The sequence below is a fragment of the Chroicocephalus ridibundus genome, chromosome 7 (assembly GCF_963924245.1).
Source record: "Chroicocephalus ridibundus chromosome 7, bChrRid1.1, whole genome shotgun sequence".
NCBI lineage: Eukaryota > Metazoa > Chordata > Aves > Charadriiformes > Laridae > Chroicocephalus > Chroicocephalus ridibundus.
This window is the reverse complement of record NC_086290.1, coordinates 36993743-37018608: the sequence shown is the minus strand read 5'-3', so window position 1 is coordinate 37018608 and position 24866 is coordinate 36993743. Positions and strand designations below refer to the sequence as shown.

Below are 24866 nucleotides of genomic sequence, written 5' to 3'. Positions count from 1 at the left end.
TCCTGCAAATAACAGTGAATGTATAAGCTATTCTTGAATTAAGTGTTAGACAAATGGTCTTAGTTTGGAGGGCGATTCAATTTCTGCTTGGTTTTTTGTCCATGTCACTGCTGGCTTTTCTGAACGAGTCTCAAATGTTCTCCATCTGAGTATGGTTTCCTGCCAAGGAACGTGCTTATTTGTTATTTGCCTTAAGTGAGCTAAAGATACTCTGTCTTAACTATGGTCTGTGATGACCTCTGTCATCTCAATATTTAGACTGTGTAGTATCTCGCTTCATGAGTAACTCCAAAGTGAGCAGTGTGTGCACAGTTCAGGGGGTAGGGCAGTCGGAATCAGATGCTGTGAGTGGATCAATAACCACAAGAAGTCAACAGAAGGTTTTGGAGCCTTCAAAAATTGTTAGAACAAACCTTGTCTGTTTTACTGGAGTGTGGATATAGAGCCATGGAGATAGCCGGGGGAGAAAGCTCTCTAATCAGTGTGGGTTTCACTGTGCAAAAGCCAGCTGTTTCCATAGTGAGAGGTCCCAAATCAATTTAAATGAGCATTTTCAAACATTTCCAGCGCGTGAGTCATCAGCACTACTGTTACATTTTTTGTCAGTTCAGCTCAAATTGCTGTATTTCTAAAACAAACAAACCAACCTGGCCTTACACAGGTTGCCAGTGAGTAAATGAGACTTGCTGATTGTTATTCTGTGAATACTAGGGGAGAAGAGAAAATTTGCACTTTGCACAGCTGTACATAATACTGTACAAAATAATCCATGTAAAGCATGGATTCTCTTCCTGAGATTTTTTTTGTGATAAGAATGTTTTTATATCACAATACTATTTTTATTGCACAACACTTAAATAAGGTTGACCGCATAATAGGCCTGAACGACCACATTAACTTTGGATTGGTTCAAAAGCATAACAGAGAATGGAAACTTTGAAATTTCATTTTACAGCTTGATGGGTTTTTGCTGAAACTTGGAGAGTTTTCATTGTTTTAACCTTTTCCCTATGGATTAGGAAGGTTAGCTGATTCATTCAAACTTGTTACCCAATTTGCCTGAACAAAGACCAGAATGGCTTTTTTGGCGACAGACAGACAGGAGTTAACCTGCAGGTGGAATGGTTCTCAGGTAGAAACTGTGGTTCTCTACAACTGTAGAAAGTTGTAGTGGGAAGCCTTGGCTGGTGTTTTATTCTTGTTAACTTCTTGGTTGACCAAACTCCAATAAGTGATGTTACTGAACATCTTTGCACTGTGTATTAACTAGCTTTTACACAACACTGGGAAGAACATCAGCTTATATTGTAGTTTTAGATAATGTGATATTACTTCAATTACAATTAAAAGCCAGTCATTTGATTAGAAACCGAACCATGACCTTTCTATAAGGTGTTGAGTGGTATCTATTAATTCATTGGAACCTCAGCTTTATTGCTTTTAGAAATTTGGACATGGCGGAGCTTGCCTTATTATTAGCAGCGGGATCAACTGCCTCTGTAGCATGGCTTTGTATTAAGCATATGTAGAATGATGGTTTTGTTCTTGACGTGATCTCCTGGCTTCAGGTTAAAGTATGCTAAAAACCATTGATGCAGCAATGTAACTGCTTGTGTATGGATAAAGAGACTCTATGGGCATCAGTCTGTCAGTTTCCCTACTGACCTCTAACAACAGGAATTTAGGAGAATAATCTTCACAGGCTGACTGAGACTTGCATATTTTAATTAATAGACAAGATGTGCGACAGCCTGTGTTGGTAGTTGGAGCCGAGTTGGGATTCGGGAAGGACAAATCTTAGCTACGGGTTTGCTACTGTTATACAAAATGGCTGTTATAAAAGGCAGACATTAATTTCTGCACCTTTTTTCCCAATGCATGAAGGGGGTGCTTTTTAATCTTTAGAACTTTCTCAGAGGAAGTTTATCTCGGGGTGACGTTGCAGCGTACACCTCATCCATCTTATCACCTGAAAAAGCAAAGTCCTACATCCATCTGCGTGGCATTGCTAGACACTTCTGCCTCTCATGATCCATTTATCTTGCTAATGCAAAAGAAAAGTAACGCAGCAAGAAGGGTAGATTACTTGTGCTGATTTAATAAGCTGAATTGACCTTAAGAGTTCTCATGAGTAACAGAGCTGTAGCTGAAACGAAGATGGGACCGTGGAGTTGTGAGTAAAAGAGGAGAGAGTTGAACCATACGGTTTGGCATGAGTGATCTGGCAGAGCAACTTAAACATCTCATGAGATCATGACCTCAGTAGTATTTAGGTTATGTAGCGTGGTGGAAGCTGTTACAGAATACAATGTTTGAGCACTGTAATATTTTAAGTAAAATGTGTGCAGGTAAAAATGATTAATATTAGAAAGGAAATAGAGAATCATTCATGTAACATTTTAATTCAAGTTGAAGAAGATAAATCTCACTTTTCCTACGCAGTTAAGTGGTCTGGAAGCAAAAATTAGAACAGAAAACAGGGGTTAATTGTCAAATGCTCAAACCCTTCATTAGTGAATACAGCAGCGGGGTAGAAATGTTTCCTGTTTATACCTCTGCATGTGTTTTTATGTTCAGTTGAGGGGTATTGCTTAGGTTCTGTTTTGCTTCCCAGTAGGAAGTTGTCTCAAATATTAGCAAAAGCATTGTTTTTCTCCTGAAAATAGCTTTAGCACCATTCATTAATAGGGAAAGTGAAATGTGCTCCCATTTCTATTGTGTATCAGTTAATTAAATATGTATGGTTCTATGCCTATCTCAGAGGCTTTTGATGTTTCCTAATGCAGATTGTGTGTGAGTACAGATAATTTCTTTAGATACCTTCCTTATGGTTTTAATTACATTATTTTTTTACTTTGAGAAATAACCCTGGGAGTACGCTGTATTTTTTCATAACTGTCTTCAGTATATGCCCAGATGGGACAACAAAGTTAGTTCTGTTTCATCAGTTGGCTTTCTGTAAGCAACCATCATGTGGTCTGTGCAGCATCGGTGGTAGTAACCACTCATTCAAGAAATCCTTTCTAAGCAAAACCACTTTTGAGGTCTCCTAGATGTATTACACAGTACAGCACATTTTTCTGTATGTTACATCATAATCTTTTCCAAGAGTCAGGCGTGCTTCTGTAAAAGAAGTTTAGTTAGTGATCCTGCAGCTTTAATTACTTTTTCCTCATGGATTGGGATTCTTTTTGGGTGCGATTTACATGTGCAGATTATAACGTAGCTGTAGATGGAAGCATTTGTTTGCTGCACCTGTTTGAAATGTTACAGAACCTGAATCCCATATTTCATTTAGCTGTCCTAATTATCTGGGTTTTCAGAGTTTTACTCTATTTATGCTGGTGTTTATTGAAATGACATATTTAAATCAGAATTCAGTAAAATATGTATTGCATATATGTGAAGGTAAATCACAAAGATTGAACTTTGCTTCCTAGAAAGCTGTTTTTAGAAGAGCCTTTAAGAGCCTTTACTTCTTTCTGTAAAGCATTGCACCTCTTTACAAGCTTTCTTATTTCTCTCTTCTCCCCATTCATGCCCTGCCTCCATTAGAATTGCAGTTTCTGCATATTGAGAGACAATACAGAGACTTGAAAACCTCTGCACAATTGAAATCACAAAGAGAGTGAAACTGAAAACAATTCTCAGTGAGTGCTCACTGATTTCAATGGACGCAGGGCTGCATTTGTGGTGATTTGAAAAAATTGACAACAAACAGATAAGAGAGGTGAAAAGTCTTTAGCTTTCCAGATATGGATCTTTTTCTAAGCTTGGGTTTTTCAAGTTTCATCATAGTTTTAAAAAAATAAATACTTAATTCCTGTTTCAATTTAATGTATTTATATTTATGTGCTATTTCCAAACCACGGGGTATGAATTACATAGTTTAATTAGAGAAACCTTCACTACTATCCTAACACGTTGTATTTTTCTTTTCAGTTCCGTTCTGTCCTGTCCTTTTCTGTTCTTTTTTTTTTTTTTTAAAAAAACCCCATGCATTTAATGGTTGCAGTTTCTCCAAATAAGCAAAACTCTCACTTCTATCTAGACAGCTAGCAGCTGTAACCTTAGCTGCTTCAATCTCAATTCCTTCAGCTGTTTTAGTGCTCCTTTATGTTTTCTTCTTTTTTAGGAGAATTATGGGTTTAACAAAATAGAAGTAAGAGACAATGGCAGTGGAATCAAGGTTGCTGATGTGCCAGTTATGGCAATTAAACACTACACCTCAAAAATAAGCTCTTCTGAGGACCTTGAAAGGTTGACAACATACGGTTTCCGTGGGGAGGCTTTGGGATCAATTTGCTGCATATCAGAGGTGAGCAGTTGCTGTAAATGTGTCTAGTCTTTTGTGTTGTGTTATTTTTGTGTGTGTGTTTGTGAAAGTTTTATTAAAATATCAGTGCAAAGGCTTTAAATTGTTCCAGCAGGCTGCCAGGGTTGTGTTTTCTGAACAGTTTTGCTTGTATATACTGCCTTTCCCCCCCTCCCCAGAAGGTACGTCACCTGATTAGGAAGCAATATGGATTTCTCATTAGTGTCAGTTCTGCCTTTCTGTCATACTGGTCACAGCAGTGCTCTATTTATTTTCCTCCGTCAGAACAGGTCAGAGACAGATTGTTTGTTGTTTCCTTTTCTTTTGTATCAGGGTATAGATAAATGATTCCTTATACATACATGTATGGATACATGATTCCTTAGAACACTGGCTTATCCTCTTTAGTGTTACCATCAAATATAATGTCAAAGAGTACGGCTGAGTTTGCTACTTCAATTAGGGTAAATCAAAATGAGGAACAGAAGAAGGTGACCAGGAGAAATCATTTCAGGGAACTGATAGCCCACATAGCTACCGTTCCAGTAACAATTTCTGCCTTGATGTTATCTAGGTGATCGGCAGTCATGGGGCCTTGTATTGCTCCTTGACATGTATATGATTGCAGTTGCACAAACTTCATTGTCCGTGTGAGTAAACAGGAACCTGTTTCCTGGCCTATCTGTTTATGTTAAGAAGACTGACAGTGTACTTATATTTAGGATTTAACTTGTTGACCGAAAGTAAGTTGATTCAAAACCATCTGAAAAGCGTTCAGGCTGTTAAGGGCACAGCATCTGCCAGTTCCATTGTGCTCTGCCTTCCTGTATTCATGCTGCGCCAAGGTCAAGTTTTGGATTCTTCTTTCAAAGTCAGACAAGGATTAGATCCTGCAAGAAGACACTGATACCTGTGTCTGATTGGAACCATCAACTTTCAAGGTCAGGAGAGATTAGAGCTTCACTGCTTGCTACCTTGGGCTATATTCACGTTGCACTAAGCAGGAGTGGTTTGTGTATTTGGATGGAGATTTCCAAAGATGCTTTCAAAAGTCTTGGTGTTTTGACAGATGATGATAGACCTCAATCATTGGTTCCTTCTAATGAATTGTCAGAGCAGGATGCCATCTGTTCTGAGCTTTTAATCAGGTCTGTGGTACGTTTCATAAGAGATGGGAGGTGGCCTGAATGTGTTAAGTACTTTAATAGGTATTACTTTAATCCTTGGATCGGTAATTACGTTAATTAAACTCTCCTGGCATTAATTGCATTCTGCCTACCCAAACTGCCCCCTGAAGTTTCAGTTAAGAGGTACTTTACTATTGGCCCTTAAGTAGGTCTGTACATTTCCAGTTCATCAATCACTGTTTTTTCTCTCCAGAGGGACGGCTGAACTCTTAATGATTCATATGAGACACTAAAATAAAGCAAAATATCCCGAAGCTCTGTATGTGTGATAACCTTTATGTCTTTCAGGTGGTTAAAGTGCAGTGGTTCTATGGTTCAAAACATTGCTACCTGAACTCAGGGAACTGTAGTTTTTTTTTAACTTCTGGTTTATGTCTGGTCTTGCTAAAGCTGATCTGTGTTAATAGCTTGCAAAACATGCTACTACTCATTGCTAGATATGTTTGGGCGTGGAAAGATAATATACTGTTTGTTTGACAGTAGTTGTTATGTTTGTGGAATCTCACATGAGTTTAAGAAGTTGGCATAGTATGCCTTCTCTCACGGAGGATGAAAATGCAAAATTATCAATTGATGTAGTTGTTTATTTAATCTGTGTTAGAATAGAAGGTATAGGAGTGTGTGCTGTAGGTACTAGGGATTGCTATGCTTTGTGTATTAGTGTGATAAAAATGTGTGGCTTTTAGTTAAATGGATGGAAAAATGAGAAATAATGCAGAATGTTTCTGTGACTGTAAGAAACACCCGTGGAAGAAAAATTCTATAAACTAATTAAATGTAACTGTAGTGACTAAATGCAATGGTAAGAGTGGTAGCAAAGCTTTAAGCTCATTCTGAACTTTGTGGATCCTTAATTAACATACTTTTTTTCTAAATTGCTCTTTTCAGGTTTTGATCACAACAAAGACAGCTGCCGATGATTTCAGCACTCAGTATGCTTTGGATAGCAATGGGCATGTAACTTCTAAAAAGCCTTCCCATCTTGGGCAAGGTAGGATATTGTTGTTCTGGCATTGTGCTGTGACAGAAGTATTTTATGTTTCTCTGAGACTTTATTTGGTGTTGAAATACCTGTTCTGTACTTGAAGGCTGAGTATGCAGTCTTTGGAGCTATAAACATTTCTTGCTTTATGTCTGTCAACTGAGAATGTGTTGTTATTGTAAGAAATAATACGTCTTGGAAGTTGCTTTGGATAGTAATTATAAAGTAGTTTCTCCTTCTCTGACTCACTTCTTCAAGCTGACAGCAGAAATAAAAGCTATAAAAATTCAATGCCCCGGGTCCAGGCAGACTTGCTGTATTAGCATATGAAAGATTTGTTCGGGACCAAAACAACATTTCTGTAAGTAGCAAAATCGTTGCTTAAAGGAGGAGGAGTTGCCCTGCTGCTGTAGGAAGGTGTTGCTGGAAGCAGCGTGGCTATAGGACCAGGCAAAATCACAGTTCTTTCCAACTTGCAGGAAGGCTGTGTCCCTAGTAATCCTTCTGTGTGTTTGTGTGAAAGATTAAAGGTTGCCCTCACCTCAGAGGGGGGCCTTGGTAGTTCAGTCATGGTGTAGGTTTGGGGCAGTATCTGCCCTACTTCATGCGCTGCTTGGTGAGGACCATTAAGACCACGCTGTGTCTTCACATTCACACTCCAGCCAGTGTGTGTTCCCAGGAGAGAAGTGGTGTGCTCCTTTCTTGTGAGGAGGATGTGCTCCTGACGAAACAGGTGCAGATTTTCCGTAAAGCTCAACTTTTCCCAGCTGAGCCGCAGCAGCTGCTTGTCAATATTGTGGCCACAATTTGTCCCCCAGCTGGCTGCAGTGCTTGTACACCAACAGGGAGCTGACTGCCAACCCGGCTCCCTTCCTCCTTGGCACTGACTGGCTGCAGGGAGCCATTAAGCCAGACACTGCCGAGGGCCAGTCAGAGGGCAAATACTGAAGAAAGAGCTGAAGCCGAGAACTCTGATTTTAACCAGGGACTCCTTTTAAAAAGATCTAGACTGTAGTATTTTCCACAGCCAGAAAGTCTGTGGGTTGTGTTGCCTTGTCTTTTGTCAAAATTGTTGAATGATTGACTGAATTCTGTGACACACATTTAATACTTTGCAGTATCCTTACAGGCTAGGAATTTATATGAATGAGTTGGCAGATGAATATTCCTCCTCTTACTGTGTGCTGTGCCTTGAACAGAGGTATCTGGCTCTTCAGGTACTACCCTAAAGCAAACGCTTGTGAAGAGCCTTAATGGAGCTCAGTGTTCCTTTTCCCCCAGATATGTCTGGTTAGATTCTAGTCTGTTAATCATTTTAGTAATAGAAAATAACTTAATATGCACTGAAAGAGTCTCTAGCTTGCTTTATTGTTAATTCTCACTATTGTCAGTGCGAACAGAAAGAAAGCTTAATGCTGCTATCATAACTCTAAGTAAAGGAGGAGAATCACAGCTCTTGAGGTTTATAGGTACATTTTGGGGAGGATCACTGCCTATTTGGTATATTTCTTCTCATGTTAATATAATCTAATTTAGTATTCCTAGGGTTTATTTTGTATGCAGCAACTTACAGACAGGTGTCTTCAAGTAAAATTGAATTTTCTTCAATATCCAGTCAGTGGTATGCTTTCAGTATAATTTCTACTTGTTTTTTGTCACCTGCTCGAAGGTACTACAGTAACAGTCCTGAAGCTGTTTAAGAATCTTCCTGTAAGAAAGCAGTTTTACTCAACAACTAGAAAATGTAAGGAAGAACTGAAAAAAGTCCAAGATCTACTGGTAGCATATGGTATCATAAAACCAGACCTGAGGATAACCTTAACGCATAATAAGGTAATAATAATGAGTTTTACTCTATCAGCTATCTTAAGGATTGGTTTCTGATTAATTTATGCAGTTCATCTAATAGTTACATAAAATCTTTCATTCCTAGGAATTTTCTTTCATCGTAGGTTTCTTTTGGACTTCTTTCTTGCCTTCATAAATGTATATTTATAATGGCTACAGATTTTGATCCTAAGCTTCTAAAACTTAGGATCTGCCTTTTCATATGCTCGAACAGATGCCTGGTTAGATATATGAAGCATAAAAATTAACTTTACTTGCTAGTGAATTTACATGCTAGTGATTAGTAAAGTTGTCGGTGGTGTTCTGCAGAATAAAGCAGTGAGACCTTACTGGGCTACAAGGCCTGATCTGAAGACAACTGAAAAAACTCTCAAAACTCATTTTGTTAGACTATCTGGATAGACACTATAGCACATACAGGTAGCTTCCTGTATGCTGAGTCATAAGAGGTCAATACATAATGATGGTTTTATTTAAAAAGGCTAAAAAATTCAAAACAATTTCCTACATTGGTGTAAGTAAGAATAACGTTATAACAACAGGCTTTAGTTGAGCTAGTTGTTCTTTCTTTAGGCGTGGAGGAAGAGATTCAGAGGCTGCTTTGACTTCAGAGCATACTGAACAGTAATTTTACAACACAGCTACGGAAATTGCACACACAGCTACAGAAATTACACACTGAGCAGTTCTCCATTACCTGACCCCGGTTTAAGATAGCTAACTTTATTGGCTGTACTCCTGGTTTTGGCACCTCAGAGAAAAGCTATGCTAAAGAATTTCCAAGTTGCCACAAAGTAGAGAGTGCCATCTTGCGGCCAGATCCCTCAGCAATTCTTGTTCTGTTAGAAAATACTTTTGTTTGTTGATCTTGCTATTTGGTCTGTTCATTGAGCACTTTTCATCAGTTACTCTATCAACCAAACATTAACACTTTAGTCCCCTGTCAGGGGAAATGACGAATGACGCTGTACTGTATTGAAAAGACAACAGATTGCCCATCCTTTTCTGGAGTTGTATAACATGCTCTGATTATATTTATGTATCTATTTCCAAATATCAAAGTATAGATCTTGTAGAAGATAAAAGCCTGCCTTGTGTCTAGAATAAGTATTCCAAAGCTGAATAACCATAGCTACTTTCGCTTTTATTTCAATGGGACTACAGAAAGTTTGAAAACGGAGATCTCAGGGTTGTGCACTTCTTCATTTGTGTTAAGCTCCCTGACTATCTAACAGTGCTTTCACAGTATTGGTCTTAAATATTGGTTAATAAAACTAATTTAGTCTTTTATTCGTGGTTTGGTTTTGCCCTCTCTGATGGATGTGGTATAATTTTTCTGTGGTTGTGCCGGGTGGCTCCTGCAAGGACTTTGTACAGTTCATTTCCAGTACCTTCTGTGGACCTTTTTTTATCCCCCTCTGTGGCAACTGCAGCATGTTATCTTCTATTACAGATCTTAAGTTTGATATATTGTGTTGGGAAACATCTTATTGTGGAAGATGGTTGCTCAGTTGACCTTTCTGAACTAGACATCTATTGCACGATTGCTTACAGAGTCTGTGTTAAGCCTTTCTAGTCTGTTTGGAAACTTCTGTTGATGTTTCTGGGTGCTGGCAGAGAGGCATGGGAATGTGACTCCTGAGTAAGACAGAAATGATTTGGGGGAAAAGAGGAATAAGGAGAAGGGGAGAGGCGGTGAGATTGCTGCTGACAAGTTGCAAACTAATTTTTTATGGTATTTTGATTTTATCCCCTTTGATTAGGTTATTACATATCTTGTCTTTAATTTTTTTTGTATGCTTATTTTAATACAATGGCAGTAATGTGCAAGAAGTTGATCACATGTCTTTTTCACAATACTTACTGCCAAAATGGTGTGGGGAGCGGCATGATAGTAGCCATTGCACATTGGTTTTTGACTACCTATCGTATTAGCTTCAGAGGTAAATTCCTCAATACACAATTTCAGTAGATAAAATAAATCAGTACAAGTGCTGTCTGCAGGTAATATATATATATTCAGTGTAATGACAGAGATGGTCTCTTTGACCTGCCAGCCTTATGTTCATTTAATTTATTTAGCGAAAAAGCTAAAAAGGAAACGAACTGCTTAGACATGTTTCAACACAAGAGGTCACTCAGTAGCTAATGCTGAGCTGGGAGAATCAAAGGCTAAAGAACTTGTACAGTTAAGTGTAGTCTGTCTCTGTGCATGTGTAAATCCTTTATAATAGTCTGAAAATGCTAAAAAAACTTTGAATGCAGATTCCTGGTTTTATACTGCTGTTGTCATTCCTGGTCAAATAAAAATTACCTGTTGCATCATACCTTTTAAGAAATTTTAAATTCTGAAATTCCACTGTGTTACAACATTCAACAGGTCTATGTGCCTCTGTTTTACTGTAATATCACAAAACATGAATATTCATTAGTTCTTTTTCCTTCAGATGCTAAATATTATTGTAATTAAAATTATTAATTTGGATCAGAAGGTGTTTTTACTGTAATGATACTACTGTATGTCTGTGCTAGAATAATAGGGTTGTGTGTGATTTTTTTTTTTTTGTGGAGGCTGTTGTGTTTCTGTTTGAAATGTACTAGGAGAAAAAAATCAACTTCTTAGCTTTATTTTTCATGGATCTCATAGGTTATATATTAGTTTAAAAAAATGGTATATGCAATTATTCAGAGGAGTTCCTAGAATCCCAAATTCTTGAGGCTGAGCCAATACTTTCTGTTGCAATGGAAGAAGATACACGTCAGGAGTAAGATCGGGTTCCGAGGCTTAAAAGAGCAAGAAGGTAGCAGAGATGAGGTATTACAGAAGGAGATGAAGAAAGGTGGGTCAAAAGAGTAGAAAGGGTAGTGCAATACAGTGTATTTCAAAAAAATATTGAAAATAAGTGACACAACCAGTACATTTTTAAGTACATTCTTTAAAATCCTGGGTTTTATGAGAAATGAAAGGAGAACGGAAGAAAGCATAGCCCTGGCTCTATCGAGGAAGACTATAATGAGGCTGCAACTTTGATAGAAGTGTCTGAGGTTAAGCATCTGAGAATGGGTGCCTAATTGGTTCTAGCAGAAACTTATTTTGGAACGTCAGGCATCTTATTGAGCTGTTGAGTGTGTATATGTTTTTAGGATGCACAATACATTGCATATTTTATTTCCACCATTTTTTTTTAATGGTGTATGTCTTGTGCTTCTGAATGAAATTTCCAGAAATTTTTCTTGCTGCTGTGCCACTTCTCATATCTGTGTTAGTTCAGATGAAAATATTACCATTAGGTGTCTGATTTCTTTTCTGTGAAGAACCACAATGCTTTTCCTGCCTTTGGGTTGTTTTTTAATAAGAAAATAGATATCCTTTTATCAGTCATCCTAGGGTTCATTTATCGTGTACTCTCAGTCAGTGGCTTTCCAAGATAGGAAACACTCAATTGCTCTTTCTGGTCAGAATGTTTTGTTTGCATTAGCAATAAATAATGAATCACTTTACAGATCAACCCTTGAAGTACTATGGCTATTTTGACGACTTGGATTAGCTAGTGCTCCTTCTTTTTATGAAGGTTTATCCTGCCAAGACATTCTTTGAATACTGATAATGTTGATCCTCTTGCCAGTATGGTTATGTTAGAAAGAGGTATTTTTCTTCTTTCATCACCGTGTTCCTTGAAAGCATATTGAATAATGAGACAGCCAAATGGAAATAATTTACATGAGTATTCAGCAAGTTTATTTAAAGTTAACATTATCTGAAGGCATGCTAAGAACATTCCAGAGTCAGCTACTGCTTAAACCACGTCATACTCTTCAGCCTGAAATGCCATCTTCTAGCCACCTATGAGCTCTGGCTGTATTTTACCCGAGGTGAGAGCTCTTCCCTTCAACAACGGTTTACACTCTTCACTGTTTAACACTGGTAGCCCCCGACTCAGTCTTACAAGCCACTGATGTTCAAGTAATGCCTTTGTGTGTTGAAAGGATGATGATATGGAATACTTTAATCCTATTCTAGTTGCCTTTATTCCACAAACGCCGAAATGAGAGAGGACACCCAATAACTATACCTGTTTTAACAATTTCAGATATAATAGGGCTGAACAAATTATGGCAACAGGTGGTTTAGATGGTGCCTATCAGCAGGTCACACCATAAACAACTGGTCCGTGTCTTGTGCAAAGCACAGGTGGGCCATAAGTAGACTCAATAAATTTCCCAGTTCCTGTTAAGGAAAAATCTGTGTAAGGGAATTATTTTTTTTTCCCGGAGTTTTTTTCATGTATAATATTTTGAAGCCTTGGGCACACACAGTTCTGCGTAGAACTATGTCCTGTTTGTTTCTTGAGAGAGACACAGGTCAGAACTTCTGGATGCAAGAGGACCATTTTAAAGCTATTATAACTGTGGATAGTATTCTTCCCCAGATGCCCGTTGCGGTTGGTGTTGACCTAAGGGATGCCATCTTCTTTTTTTTTTTTTTTTTTTTTTTTTCTTTACAATAAGTCTCATTTCCAAAGTTGGATAATCTCAACCTACAGTCTGTATCCAATAGTCCAAAACCAGTTTGTTTTCTGTTTCTGAGTCCTCTGTAATAAGCGTGGGGGCTTTGAGACAAAGTAAGTGTGTTGGGGTAGATTTACCATTTTTAATAATGGGATTGTGCTTTGCATTCATCCGTTGTGCTTCCAAACTCTACTGTAGCAGCATGTTGAAAAGAAATCTGCGTTGAGCAGAAACTGCAGCGTGTAAGCACTTTCTTGAGTTGAAAAGGCTACTCCCTTTAATGTAATGATGATATATTATGTCCCTCCCTAATCTGTGTGTCTTAAAATATAAAGAGGAAATATGATTAAGAATCTGCAGTGCGCTGCACCCAGCATGCTTTCATGCTGACCTGGAATATAGCTCAGCCTTTACTTCCATTCGTTGTTCAGTGGCTTTGCTGAGAAAGCCAAACAGAGAGTTAATTATGGTGGGTTTTGTGCTGAGGACACCTGTCCACTAGGAAATGCGTTGAGACCCTCAACTCAATTTACATCAGCCAGAGAACAGCTGCCAGATGGTAACTACTTTTGGTCACTACCAACCTGGTTGAATTTGAACTGGTGACCTAGAGGTGAAATGCTTTATATCCTATTACTAATTCCTTGAGGTTTCCAGTTTCTCATCCATCACTTTTTTCAAATGACAGCACAGTATATATCTGAAATCTCAAAACAATTACTGTTTCACATATGCAGTGTGTGTTGCAGCATCTGAGATGTGCCTTTAGCTCTTGCTAGGCTTTCACGCTTACTTTGTACACTTAAAAAAGGTTAGCAGAAAAAGGATGTTTCTAAAGCCGCATGGGAGTTTTCCCTCTTCCTTACCAATGTACTTCATCACAGTTAGGTATGTTATTTTTGTTAACCACTCTTTTTGCAAAAGGCTTTTAAACCTCCCTTTATTTAAATGGAATTCACTGTGATGATGTACATCTGAATGACAGTTTAGGCTTAGAAACTGTGTTTTTTGACAGTAGTTTAACTGTGTGAGAGGTTTTATTATTTTTTTTCCTTTTGCTATGGAAGTGGAGTTTCTCTAAACACCCACAGCTGAACGTGTGTGGTTAAAGCAGCCAAAAAACTTACAACTCTTGATAGTCTTTGTAATTCTTGAAAGGCTCTGAAAACATGCGTTGCCACATGAAGGTCCTTGGCTCTTTGTAGTATCTGTTAGCTCCCCTCCTAACTTACTTTCCAGCTCCCAAATCCAAGCATTTCTCCACTGTGTGATGCTGAAGAAAACCTTTTCATTAAGAGGGTGCTCTCGTATCACAGAAGGGAAGTCTCAGCAGGAAATATGTCGGAATTTGTAGGATGAACAGTGCTGTGGAACATTACTGTCTTTCAACAAATCCCCTTGATAGGTGTAATGTCCGATACCTGTCTATCCCACGGGCAATGTCGGCTGCATCTGATGAGGGGAAAAATGGTGCCTTAAGTTTCTCTATTGCATACCTCCACTGGTAGTTGACCCGCCATGTTTTATGAAATGGATGAGATAACTGATTCCTCAGGGGCAAGTATAAAATAGCTGGGGAGAATAATTATGATTATGTAGAGAGTTGCGTTATTTTTCTTTAAGCTAAATTGAAAAACTACTATGACTTCTGTTTTCAAGGGAAGATTATGCAAGAGCTCTCTTTTAGTAAGGTAACTTACCATTGGTTTTAAAACGAGACAGCAGTTCTGGCATGGAGCTGATAAACAACATCGACACTTTTCAAGGCTGGGATTTTACAGAAAATGGTTAAGGCTGTTCTTGATCTTAGCTGACAGGCTTTCTTCCACTGCAGAGAATGTGCTAGCCCTTGCAGCTAGGTGTCTGTGCATCGTAAGCGAAAGAGATCATACACATGGTACAAGGTGATGTCTTTTTTGTTTCCTTTAGGCTAAATTCAAACTTTTGGATATTGCTGCCTGACTTTGTTCCTGTTTTTATACTCTCTTAACAAGTAGGTAGCGATGTTTTCAGTTATGTTGGAGCCTAATAAACTATTTGTTTTGAAGTCAGGAAAGCTAAGGAACATACTGGCCCAAAGAGTTAACTATCTGCAGTGAGATCTCGGATTCCAGGGTCACAGGATTTTTGAAGCATTGTAAAACAAAATTAGAGAGACTGAAATACAATTCTCTTTTACAAAGCTAACTCATGTTACATTACCAACCTACAGTTCGTGTACAGCGTTTGCTCTACTAGACTTTTACACCCTCAAACTTTATTGCAGGATAAATAACACAACGATTATCGCAAGACAAATAAAGAAAATAGATGGTTTCTGGGTCGTAAAAGTCCACTTCATTAAGTTACTGCCATTATGTCGTGATAAGATAAACAGGATGAATCTGTTTAACTTGTAGCATCATAGTTGCACTGAAGTAGCCATAGTCAGCAACAGCATCCAGTCCCCAGCTCTAATTAACATTTTTCTTTTGTCTGTGATTGCAAATCATTGTGGCTGCTGGTAGAAGTTCTAAAATACAAAGGATAGTTAGGGACAAGAAGTGGGTGCATTTTTTCCTTGTCCTTCCTTGGTGTCTTAGAGGAGACAAATAGCGAGCAGATCTTATTCTCCTTAGTGCCATATACAAGGGAACCCAGTGGGAAGAGGTTGTATACTCTTTCCTCCACTCTTTTCACATTTTTCAAGGAATCCTTCTGGGCTACGTTTGTGCATCCTGAAATAACGCATCCTGAAATAACAGAGATGCCTGCTCCATGTGTGCATGTATGTTGTCATCCTCCACAAAACTATGCATGTGCGTATGTCCTAGGGCTGGGTGGGGGTGGAGAAATACATACAGAGACACATACATGCACACGTACTTCTGTATATGTGCAACAGATTTTATATGCGTTATGACATTTTGTAAGATCTAGATCCTGTAATCCCCTTCAATGAAACAAGGAGGGAGGTGGGATATATTTGACTAGCTCTAGCAAAACCTAAGATGGGCCATATGTAATTATATATCTTTGAGTAGGCTGTTTCTGCAGTGTCATCATACTGACTAGAGTCAGATTCTTCCTTGGCTCATCCTGGACACCCGCTTTATATGACCTAGAAAAAAAATATGGGGGATGTGTGTGGGTGTGTATTTTTAGCTAAAGTAAAGGGTATAATCAAGGTTAAAAAAACAGGGTATGGCAGGAACCTCATGGAAACAGGCACTTTCTAAAATAAATGAAATGGAACAGGCATTGTTTCTTACTGGATTTTTTAATGCCTCTTGATATACCTGGAGAGTCTAGAAAAATAATTTTCTTTAAATGACCAGCTATTCCTATGTTGTTGCTTTATAATGTGCAGTCAGGGCTAAAAATGAGCACACAGTCTATTCTGTGTTTATATAGTATAGAAATTTAGGAGTTGCCTGGTCTCTTTAGTATATAGGCTTTTTTAATTATAGAGGGTATTTTTACCTACAGTGGTAACTAGTTTCTAAAACTTTATCTGTAGTTCTGGGTATTAATATCCAATAAATATATGACTAGTTAAAAAAATACCCCATGAACTTATTAACAGTATCTGCTTTTAGCAAGTTTGCATTTAAGGAGTTCTTGTGTTCCACAGCTTTCTTAAAACCACCTTACCGAAGCAATCTTTTCACAGTTCTGAGTATCAGCCATTCAGTAGGTCAAGCAGTGTAATAACCTTGCATTAATCAGCAGCTAAGATTTATATCTGTACCTGTGGCATCACACTAGTATAACCTAAAATAAACAGCATGACGTTTATATTAGTCATGTAACAAGTGTCTTTCTCGGTTTGGTCACATGCATTTATTTAAAATATATCCACTACAGAAAAAATTGCTTGGCACTTTGTGTTTCCATTTTAAGTAATCAATTTTAAAATAGAAGCAGTACAGGATATGTTTTATAAGAGGAGCTCTAAAGAAGAGGACAAATTCTTTCATCACTCCAAAATGTCTTTGAGGAGATTTACAGCAGGTGTAGAGGAGAGAGGCAGCCCCGGGCTGTCCTTCGCTGCTGCCGAAGCATGGTGGGAACTCTCCCTGCCAGAGCTGTGGACACCCGGCCCATGGCTCTGCTTGCTCATTTCTCCTTCTCCCCCTTTTGTATTCCCTGCTCTCCGTGATGTCAGTTGTCCTTAATGTTTTAAGGGGTTTGTGCTCACTGTAGAGTGACTGCGCTGTAATCCCGCATGTGCAAAGGGCTGTCGGGCTGATGTGCAGGAGGTGAGTTAGATTCAGGCAGGACTGAAAATCCCACTTCACAAATGCTGCAGAGTGTACATGGAAATGCAAAATTAAAGATTTGGGGAATAGTTCTAGGCTCAACAGTCTCAAAGCTTTACAATTCCACCTGTCCTCTAGGAAGGGAATATCATTTTACAGGAGCACCGTGTTCTTCCATGGAATTTACCCCTCAAGGCCAGCAAATATCCCACTGGACAGGTGGAATTTTAAGGCTATGTATTGCATTTCTTGAGATGGGTGCATGTGTGTTCTTTGCTCACTTACCATGCTTTCACATAACATCCTGTACCAGAATACTGTGAACTCCTTTTTAATTCATTGGACACCTAGCACCTATTTAAAATATCAATTCTAAACAGCACCGTAACGTAAGATTTAAAGTGCAACTTGCTGCACCTTTTTTCTTCTGTGTTTGAGTGTTGCACGTTGAAATACACTCAGTCAGCTAACAGTGATAGAAATAGATATAAAGCGGATCTGAATCTAGCAGGTCTTGGTTGCCTAGGAGCAGAAAGCCAACTAAGAAAAATTTTTTTTGTTGTTGATACACAGCAATAAAAGACAGCAGGTTCAAAGTTAAATTTGTGGCTGTTTAGTATAGGGCTTCTCATTAGTGAGTGACAAAATTTCACCTTGCCAAGTAGCTAATGCTTTCTGTATATCTAAGTGTACTTGGCAGGTATCTTCTGATGCAAGTTGCATTTCATACCACCTTACTGTATTTATTAAATCTTGACAATAGTATTGCAAGATATGTAGCTAATAGAGCAGATATCATTTTATCCTTCTAACTATTACAAAGTTTTCCTTAGACAAACAACTGCTTTCCTTATAAATACTTTCTTAGAAGCTGCTTTCCTTTCTAAATAGCAGGCTTGTCATAGACCTGGAGTATCCAGATGAGAGCTATGAATGGACATCTAATAGCCTGATTTCTACCAAAACGGCCAGTCTCTTGAGTATAAGCACCATAAGCATTGCAGTGCCCACCTTCACACATTGACCACTGTGCCAGAAACATGTCGTAAACCCTCACTTTATATGCTCCATAAAAAACACAAAGCCTACCGCTATATATGTAAGAGGAGAAGTAGTATTTTCATTGATTTGTTTTTAACAATTATTTCAGGTGCAGAAGTCCTTATTAGCTATGTAACATCCATAAATAAAAGCTTTGCTTAATTTTCTGATTGCTATGAGTCTAAATAAGTAATACAATATGAGAAGACACGCCAAAAAGTACCATATCGTGAGTGTTAACACTGAAAGTTGTGAATGTAAGGGGGTCAAAGTACAGAATGTTACATATACAGTATGTGTGCAGTTGCATATGCATGTTCATAGACATGACTTGAGTTCAACAAATATAAATATAATGTCAAAAATTTGACTCTGTGCCATTTGTTTCAGGCAGTTATTTGGCAGAAGACCAGGGTGTCGGATCACAAAATGGCCTGTATGTCAGTTCTGGGAACAGCCGTTATGGGCAGTATGGTACCTTTTCAACACTGCTGTGAAGATCCTGAGGTGAGTTTTAACTTCCTTCTCCCAAATCCACTTAAAGCCTGTCAATCAAGAGAGCTAAATCGATATTCAAAAAGGAGACTTTGAAAAAGAGAATATTATCTTCAGGTTGACATCTGATTAATGCATTTGATTCTATTACTGTCCTCTCTGTAAAATTAATTGGTTTGGTGATTGAAAATCCACTCCAAGAATCATCTAGTCAGGACTCATGTGGCACTGATCAAATGGCAGTAAAAACAGTTGTGATGACAAATGCAGAATTGCTGATTGCTCAGAGCTGTCTAAGTTGGGATTCCTGGCCCACAGGCAGGTTGTGCTCTGATTAATATCTAAGCATTTATATCATTCTCATCCTTGTGGCCTCTTAGCCTTATACTGTAAAGAACATCCCCTCAATTTCAGCGAGGGGCACCTGAGCAGAAAAAGGAACACATGCTTAGAAGGCAAGTTATGCAAAATTTCCACTAAACATATATTTCAAGGAAATACTAGTTAGTATTCAAAAAAACTTAGTCCATTTGGCTTTCTTCGGACCTGTTGAAATTGTCAAATATTTTCAAAAAACTTTTTACTCTGCCTTCATTTTTGTTGGAGACGTTCTTATAAAAGGGAGTCTTGCTTATGCTGATCCTTCAAAGTTGCATTTTCCTGTATCTTGTAGTAATAAATCTTGACCAGTCACATAGATGACGTGAATTGCCATCTGTAAAGTCACAGTGGCTATTAAACACAACTAACCATGCTGCATTCGTCATGGTAAGTTGTATTTAGTAGCATTTTTCAGCCTTTATTAAAAGTCTGAATATATACATGTATTAGAGTTTAGCAGCATTATTCAGACTTAAATCTTGACTTTGTCAGAATGCTTATAGTACACATATGCAGGGGAATGAGGGGGAAGAAGCAAAGTTGTTTCTTGTAGTTTACAAACTTTTAGTTTCTTATGTCTTAACAGAACATCCAGAGTTGTTCCTACCTGAATGAGCCTGGATGTGCCCGGCAGCGCAAGTGCAGCAGGCTCCGAAGGGAAGACATGGGGGTATTTAGAAGGGACTAGCTTGAAGGAGGCACTCAGGGTCTCACATTACCTCTCTGCTATATCATGAGGCATCCATATTCCTTGAATAGAAGTTGGGGAACATTCCCTGTCTCTCTCTGTCTCTAAATAGTGTGTAAAATACCACGTGCATCATTTATAGGTGTATAAGTGATCCATGCATATTGCTCACACACAAATCTACGTTCAGAAACCATGGACATTGATAAATTAAGCACACAAACACTATGAAATGACAGAATTAAGGTTGCCTGTGTATCCCTTTCTTTCTCCCTTGCGTGCAGGTATTGGGATAGGTATTTATTGACAAAGCATATGCTTCTTTTTTCCTTCCCATTAGGTGCCTGCCTCATTCAGTACACAGACCAGAGGGCAGCTCTTTAATTCCTTTCCTTTCGTACATGTGTGGCTTCATACTCCTTTGCTGCAAAGTCTATTCTGAAGACAAAATTAATGTTGCTATAAACAACTTTCTGTAAGCTGTACTTTACTAACTGCAGAGGTGAAGCTTCTGTAACAAGTGATCCAGGGGTTTTAAAGACTTTTCTTCAAAACATCTCTATTATGAGGTCTGAATGAAATGAGAACAAATTTCAAGCTGTCTCCAAAGCATGCAAACTCAACTGAGAAAATAAAGAATTGACACAACTGTTTAGATGTACAAAACAGCATCTCTGCTTTTCACATCCCCAGTCTTGTAAAAGACCAAAAACTTTCACACAGGAAATTTTCCTAGTCTCTTCTTTTTGTGGTTAAGTGGCATGGATACACATGCCCTGGGAAAAAGATAAGTACTTAAGAAATACGTTCTACTGTCCACTCAACACAGATATGTTTTAATAGGTCTATAAGGGTTTTTTTAATTAAAGTATTAACTTTGAAAACAGTGGATCTAGTTTAGAAACAAAACATCTTTAACATTTTCCAGTCTCTGTAGCTTTGTCATTAAACTTCGTATACTTTTGTACATGAAAATTCTAATAATTAAGACTAGTTTTAGAAATTGGTGCTAACTTTTAATGAGCATACTGATATTCTGCATGGCTTTAAATAGTAACAGCAGTCAGCCATTTCTAAATCTGGCAACTCCTTAAATGAGTTATTTAGAGACTTTCAGTTTTGCTTTAATGCTGTCTGTATATAAAAATATTGTTTGAAGTGAAAGACTTGTACAAATATTTGGGAATTAGAAAAGGAGTTTGAAGCTTAGAGGAGGAACATTCAGGGAGGATGTGCTAAAGCTGCAAAGTAAAATCTAGAAGTGCTGCATGTTGTTTTCTGATAATCATCCAACAGATATTTGACACCTCTTTAACTTGACCAGTGGTGTTTGGTTATGTGCGACGTTGCTGACCAGAACACTCCAGCTTTAGCACAGAATGCTTATTACAAGGTCAAGAGGGAATAAGGGAGCACATGAGCAGATAGCTGGTGTGACGTAGATGAATGGGAAGGATAGGCCAAATCCCAGGGATTTTAAATTCCGTTTCAAATGCATGATAATTTGGATTTTAGTAAATACAAGTGGTTCTGCCAAAAGCAAAGCTAATGAGGTCTGATTTCTGTGTTCTGTGATCCACCCTGCTACCCGAACATTCTCCAGACTTTTCCATATCTCCAAAACCTCCATCCTGATGATGCCCTGGTGTTCCTTCACCTGTTAGTTTGGGCAAGTGGCAGTGGGGTGATGCGTGAGGCAGTATGGGGGCTGGTCAGTGCTTACATGCTGATAGATCCTGTCTTTTGAAAAGTTACAATTGTCTTTTCCTCAGTAAGGTCATTATCTTTAGGCTCTCCTCTCCAAACAGCTGTCAGTTATGACAGAAATTGTGGAAATATAATATCATTGGGATTTATGCTTCTTCACCAGATTGAATTGAAACCAATCCAACAGTGTCAAAGTTGCGTGTTGGGGAAGAGGGGGGGAGGTGACGGGACGGGCAGCACAAGTCATCGGCCTCCTTTTGACCTAAAAAAAAAAAAGCTAAAAACTCAGACAACAGAAAAATCTTAAAACTTGGAGTTAATGTTAGGTACTCAAATCTAAGGCTCCTTGGCAGTGGTGTGTGCCCACAGGTTCTGTGAATCGTGGGTGCTCAGCGCTCTTGAGAGTCAGATGATTTGGATACAGGTGGCGTAGGTAAATTTAGTGCCCTGAATAAATGCCCCATGACAGGCTATTTAAGGTGCCCTGCATGTAGAAAGGAGGGATTGTGTGATTCGGGCTGTTCACGTAGGGGAAATTCACTGCTGCCTTCACCAGGTTGGGCAGCAGTGCATGCCTTTGGCTTGTAGGGGTTAAGTTGGCAACCATACAGTCAGCAAACCTAAAGCTGGCTGGTGGTGTTCTCTGTAGCCCTCAGCTGCAGACAACAACCAGGTGCAACTGGCAGTCCAAAAGGGAAATTTCTCAATAAATTGATTGAGGAAAATAGATACAAACCCATCCTTCTCAATCTCTTTTTTTTTTCTTTTTTTTTTTATTTTTAGTACTTTTATTTTTTAAAATCATAACTTTCAAGAAGCAGTGTGTGCTGCATTTGAATGACTTGGACTCTTGTACAATTTTGTTTCAATATCTCACCTCTTAAAAAAAACTTTTTAGGGTTCTCTTTTAAAGACTTTTGTACTGTATTTCTTTTATCATTGCAGATAAATCTTTCTGGATTTCTCCCAAAAGCTGAGTCAGACGCTTCTTTGACAAGTCTTTCAAGTTCAGAAAGGAGTTTCGTTTTTATAAATAATCGTCCAGTTCATCAGAAGGAAATACTGAAGGTAACATCGTCTAGCTTTTTATGCAAGAAATAGAAACATGACTTATTTGAGGATAGATACACCTATGCAACCTACAGCCTCTTCCCCACATAAAATAACTGGAGTATTACAGGTGAAGATACGAGCATTTACAACAGAAACGCCCTCCACAAGTCTGATGCTCCTGGTGCCTCAGTTCTATTGCATTTGCTGCAGTCATTTACAACCACAGAGCTGGAGGTTATGTTTATGGTTGTTTAAAAAAAATGTCATTTCAGATACTCTGGTCTCTCCCATAGAATAGTGGATTCTTTCTTTGTATTAGCTTGCAGAAATACACCTGTGCAGTTTTCCGTGAGGAAACTTTATGTGGTTTCTTGTAAGAGAATTCTTCAGAAAATGAAGGTTTGATTTTTGTCCGCTTCTTGATGTGGGCTTATCAAGCAAATAGTTGTACTTTCCCTTTAAATTTGTGTATGCATTGGATAAAAATGAAAGTGATAGTGCAGCAGCATTGGCTACAGCTAGGCATTGTGTAGGCAGAATTTGATACTCTTGGGTTTCTCACACTACTGAACCTTGCAGCGCCTCCCTTGGAGCAGCCTTGCTCTCCTAGTCCTTGCCCTCCCCAGAAAAGAAAATCACATTCATGCCAGAGCATACGTGTAGGTTTTAAAGTGGAAACAATGAAGTAGTTTTCAGTTGGCAAGCAGAGCTTTGTAGATGTAAACCCTGAACTTGTGTTGGTACGTTAAGTGACAAATGAAGCTAATCCATCTCCACGTAGTATTAGATGTGCCGGGTTCTTCCGGGACTTCAAAGCTCAACTTGAATTCCATGTCAGAGACAGCTTTTTAACCAGAGCACGGAGGCCTAGATTCAAGGTGGGATTCACAGTACTATCACGTAAAGTAAAAATACTTTGTCCTTCATTCAGGGCTGTTCTTGAAGTAGTGCAAGCAATAGTCTTCCACTGCCTTTTTTTTTTTTTTTTTTTTTCCTGCCAGTTTTTTGTTAGGGTTTTTTTTGGCCAGGTGAGATTAACAATACATCTATAAGAATACATTTTGGTGGGTATGCAAAACAAGCTATAGATGACTTTTGTTTCCACACAACGTATGGGGAAGAAGTGCTGGTAGACCTCTTATTGCTACAGTTCAGTGCCCGCTGAGGACAGACTATGGGAATATTAAGGTTAGAATAACCTGAAAATATTTAAATAAGCTTGAAGTTATTTAAACATTATTTATGAATTAAAAATTAATTAAATTAAAATTTAATCCGCAGTGACTCTTTATTTTTTTATGCTTTCAGGGTTTTTTTTTGTCTCGTTAATGTGTTATTTTCTCCAGTAGGTGTGTCTGTTGAAGGATCCCTGGTACTAGAGGGAAATGCAAGGATCTTTATTTGATTCTTCTGGTTAATGAGACCAAAATTCTGAAACAACTGAATAATTCTGTCATCTTTTAGAGGAGTTTTTGGGAGCATTATAGAGAAAATAGTAAGGGAGAGCAGAGTTTGAGAAAAGATGTAAATTTATAGTTGGGTTAATACAAGGAACAAATTAATCCTGTTCTGGGAAGGGTGTAGGTCGGTGGTGCAAGAGCTACTTTCTCAAACAGACTTTAGTTTGGCTGAAAGTGACAGCAGTGTATTTGCATGCTACAAGATTTTCTTTAAATAACAAACAAATAGTAGTATTTGTGTTGATTGAGGAAGTAATTGTGGGAGTTGCAGTCCAACTTGGTCATATTGTACCTTTTCTTCCAAGTGTGATTGATACATTCTTTCAGAACATCAAAGTAGCTACCATTAGCATCTTGGGATTGGTTCCTTTTTTGGTTGTTTTGTTGTTGTTTTTTTTAATTTATCTGTGAAGACATGGAGACCACCAGTACATGCCCTTTTTTTGGTGATTATTCTGGCATACATGTATACCCACAAGGACCTTTTTAGCATTCCTTCAAAAAAAAAAAAAAACCCAAACCAACAAACCAGTTACACTTTTATAATGTCAATTTTTGTTTCTTTGCCTTTGTGTCTATTTTATTGCCTTTACTGACATCTCTTTATTAAATCAATCTGTAGTTAATTCGACAGTACTACAGTCTGGTGACGCACAAGGACTGTACTCGTTTATATCCAGTTTTCTTTTTGAATATTACTGTACCTGCCTCTGCTGTGGATGTGAATTTAACACCTGACAAAACTCAAGTTTTACTGCATTATAAGGTAACTAGGGTTTTAATCTGGTTTTGAGTTGTCAACCTTTTACTTATGTAAGCATAATAAGGGCTTCTGGGACTACTGAAATGGTTGAAGGTAAACAGTGCCACTGATTTTTTATTTTTTTATTTCTTTTTTAGTTACATGATAGCTTGCCTTTATCACAGGACTGTTTTGTTTGAAAAGTCTTAAGTAGGCT

The 24866-nt window shown here is 38.2% G+C and overlaps 1 protein-coding gene across 2 annotated transcripts in view; it reads left to right on the top strand.

Moving 5' to 3' along the window:
• PMS1 (PMS1 homolog 1, mismatch repair system component) overlaps positions 1 to 24866 on the top strand; it is a 49951-nt gene that overhangs the window by 5222 nt on the left and 19863 nt on the right. For both annotated transcript variants that reach the window (XM_063341624.1, XM_063341625.1), the window contains exons 3-8: positions 4136 to 4318; positions 6391 to 6493; positions 8154 to 8317; positions 18514 to 18630; positions 22340 to 22462; positions 24530 to 24673. In XM_063341624.1, the coding sequence (XP_063197694.1) occupies positions 4136 to 4318; positions 6391 to 6493; positions 8154 to 8317; positions 18514 to 18630; positions 22340 to 22462; positions 24530 to 24673 (834 nt within the window). The remainder of the gene's footprint in view (positions 1 to 4135; positions 4319 to 6390; positions 6494 to 8153; positions 8318 to 18513; positions 18631 to 22339; positions 22463 to 24529; positions 24674 to 24866) is intronic.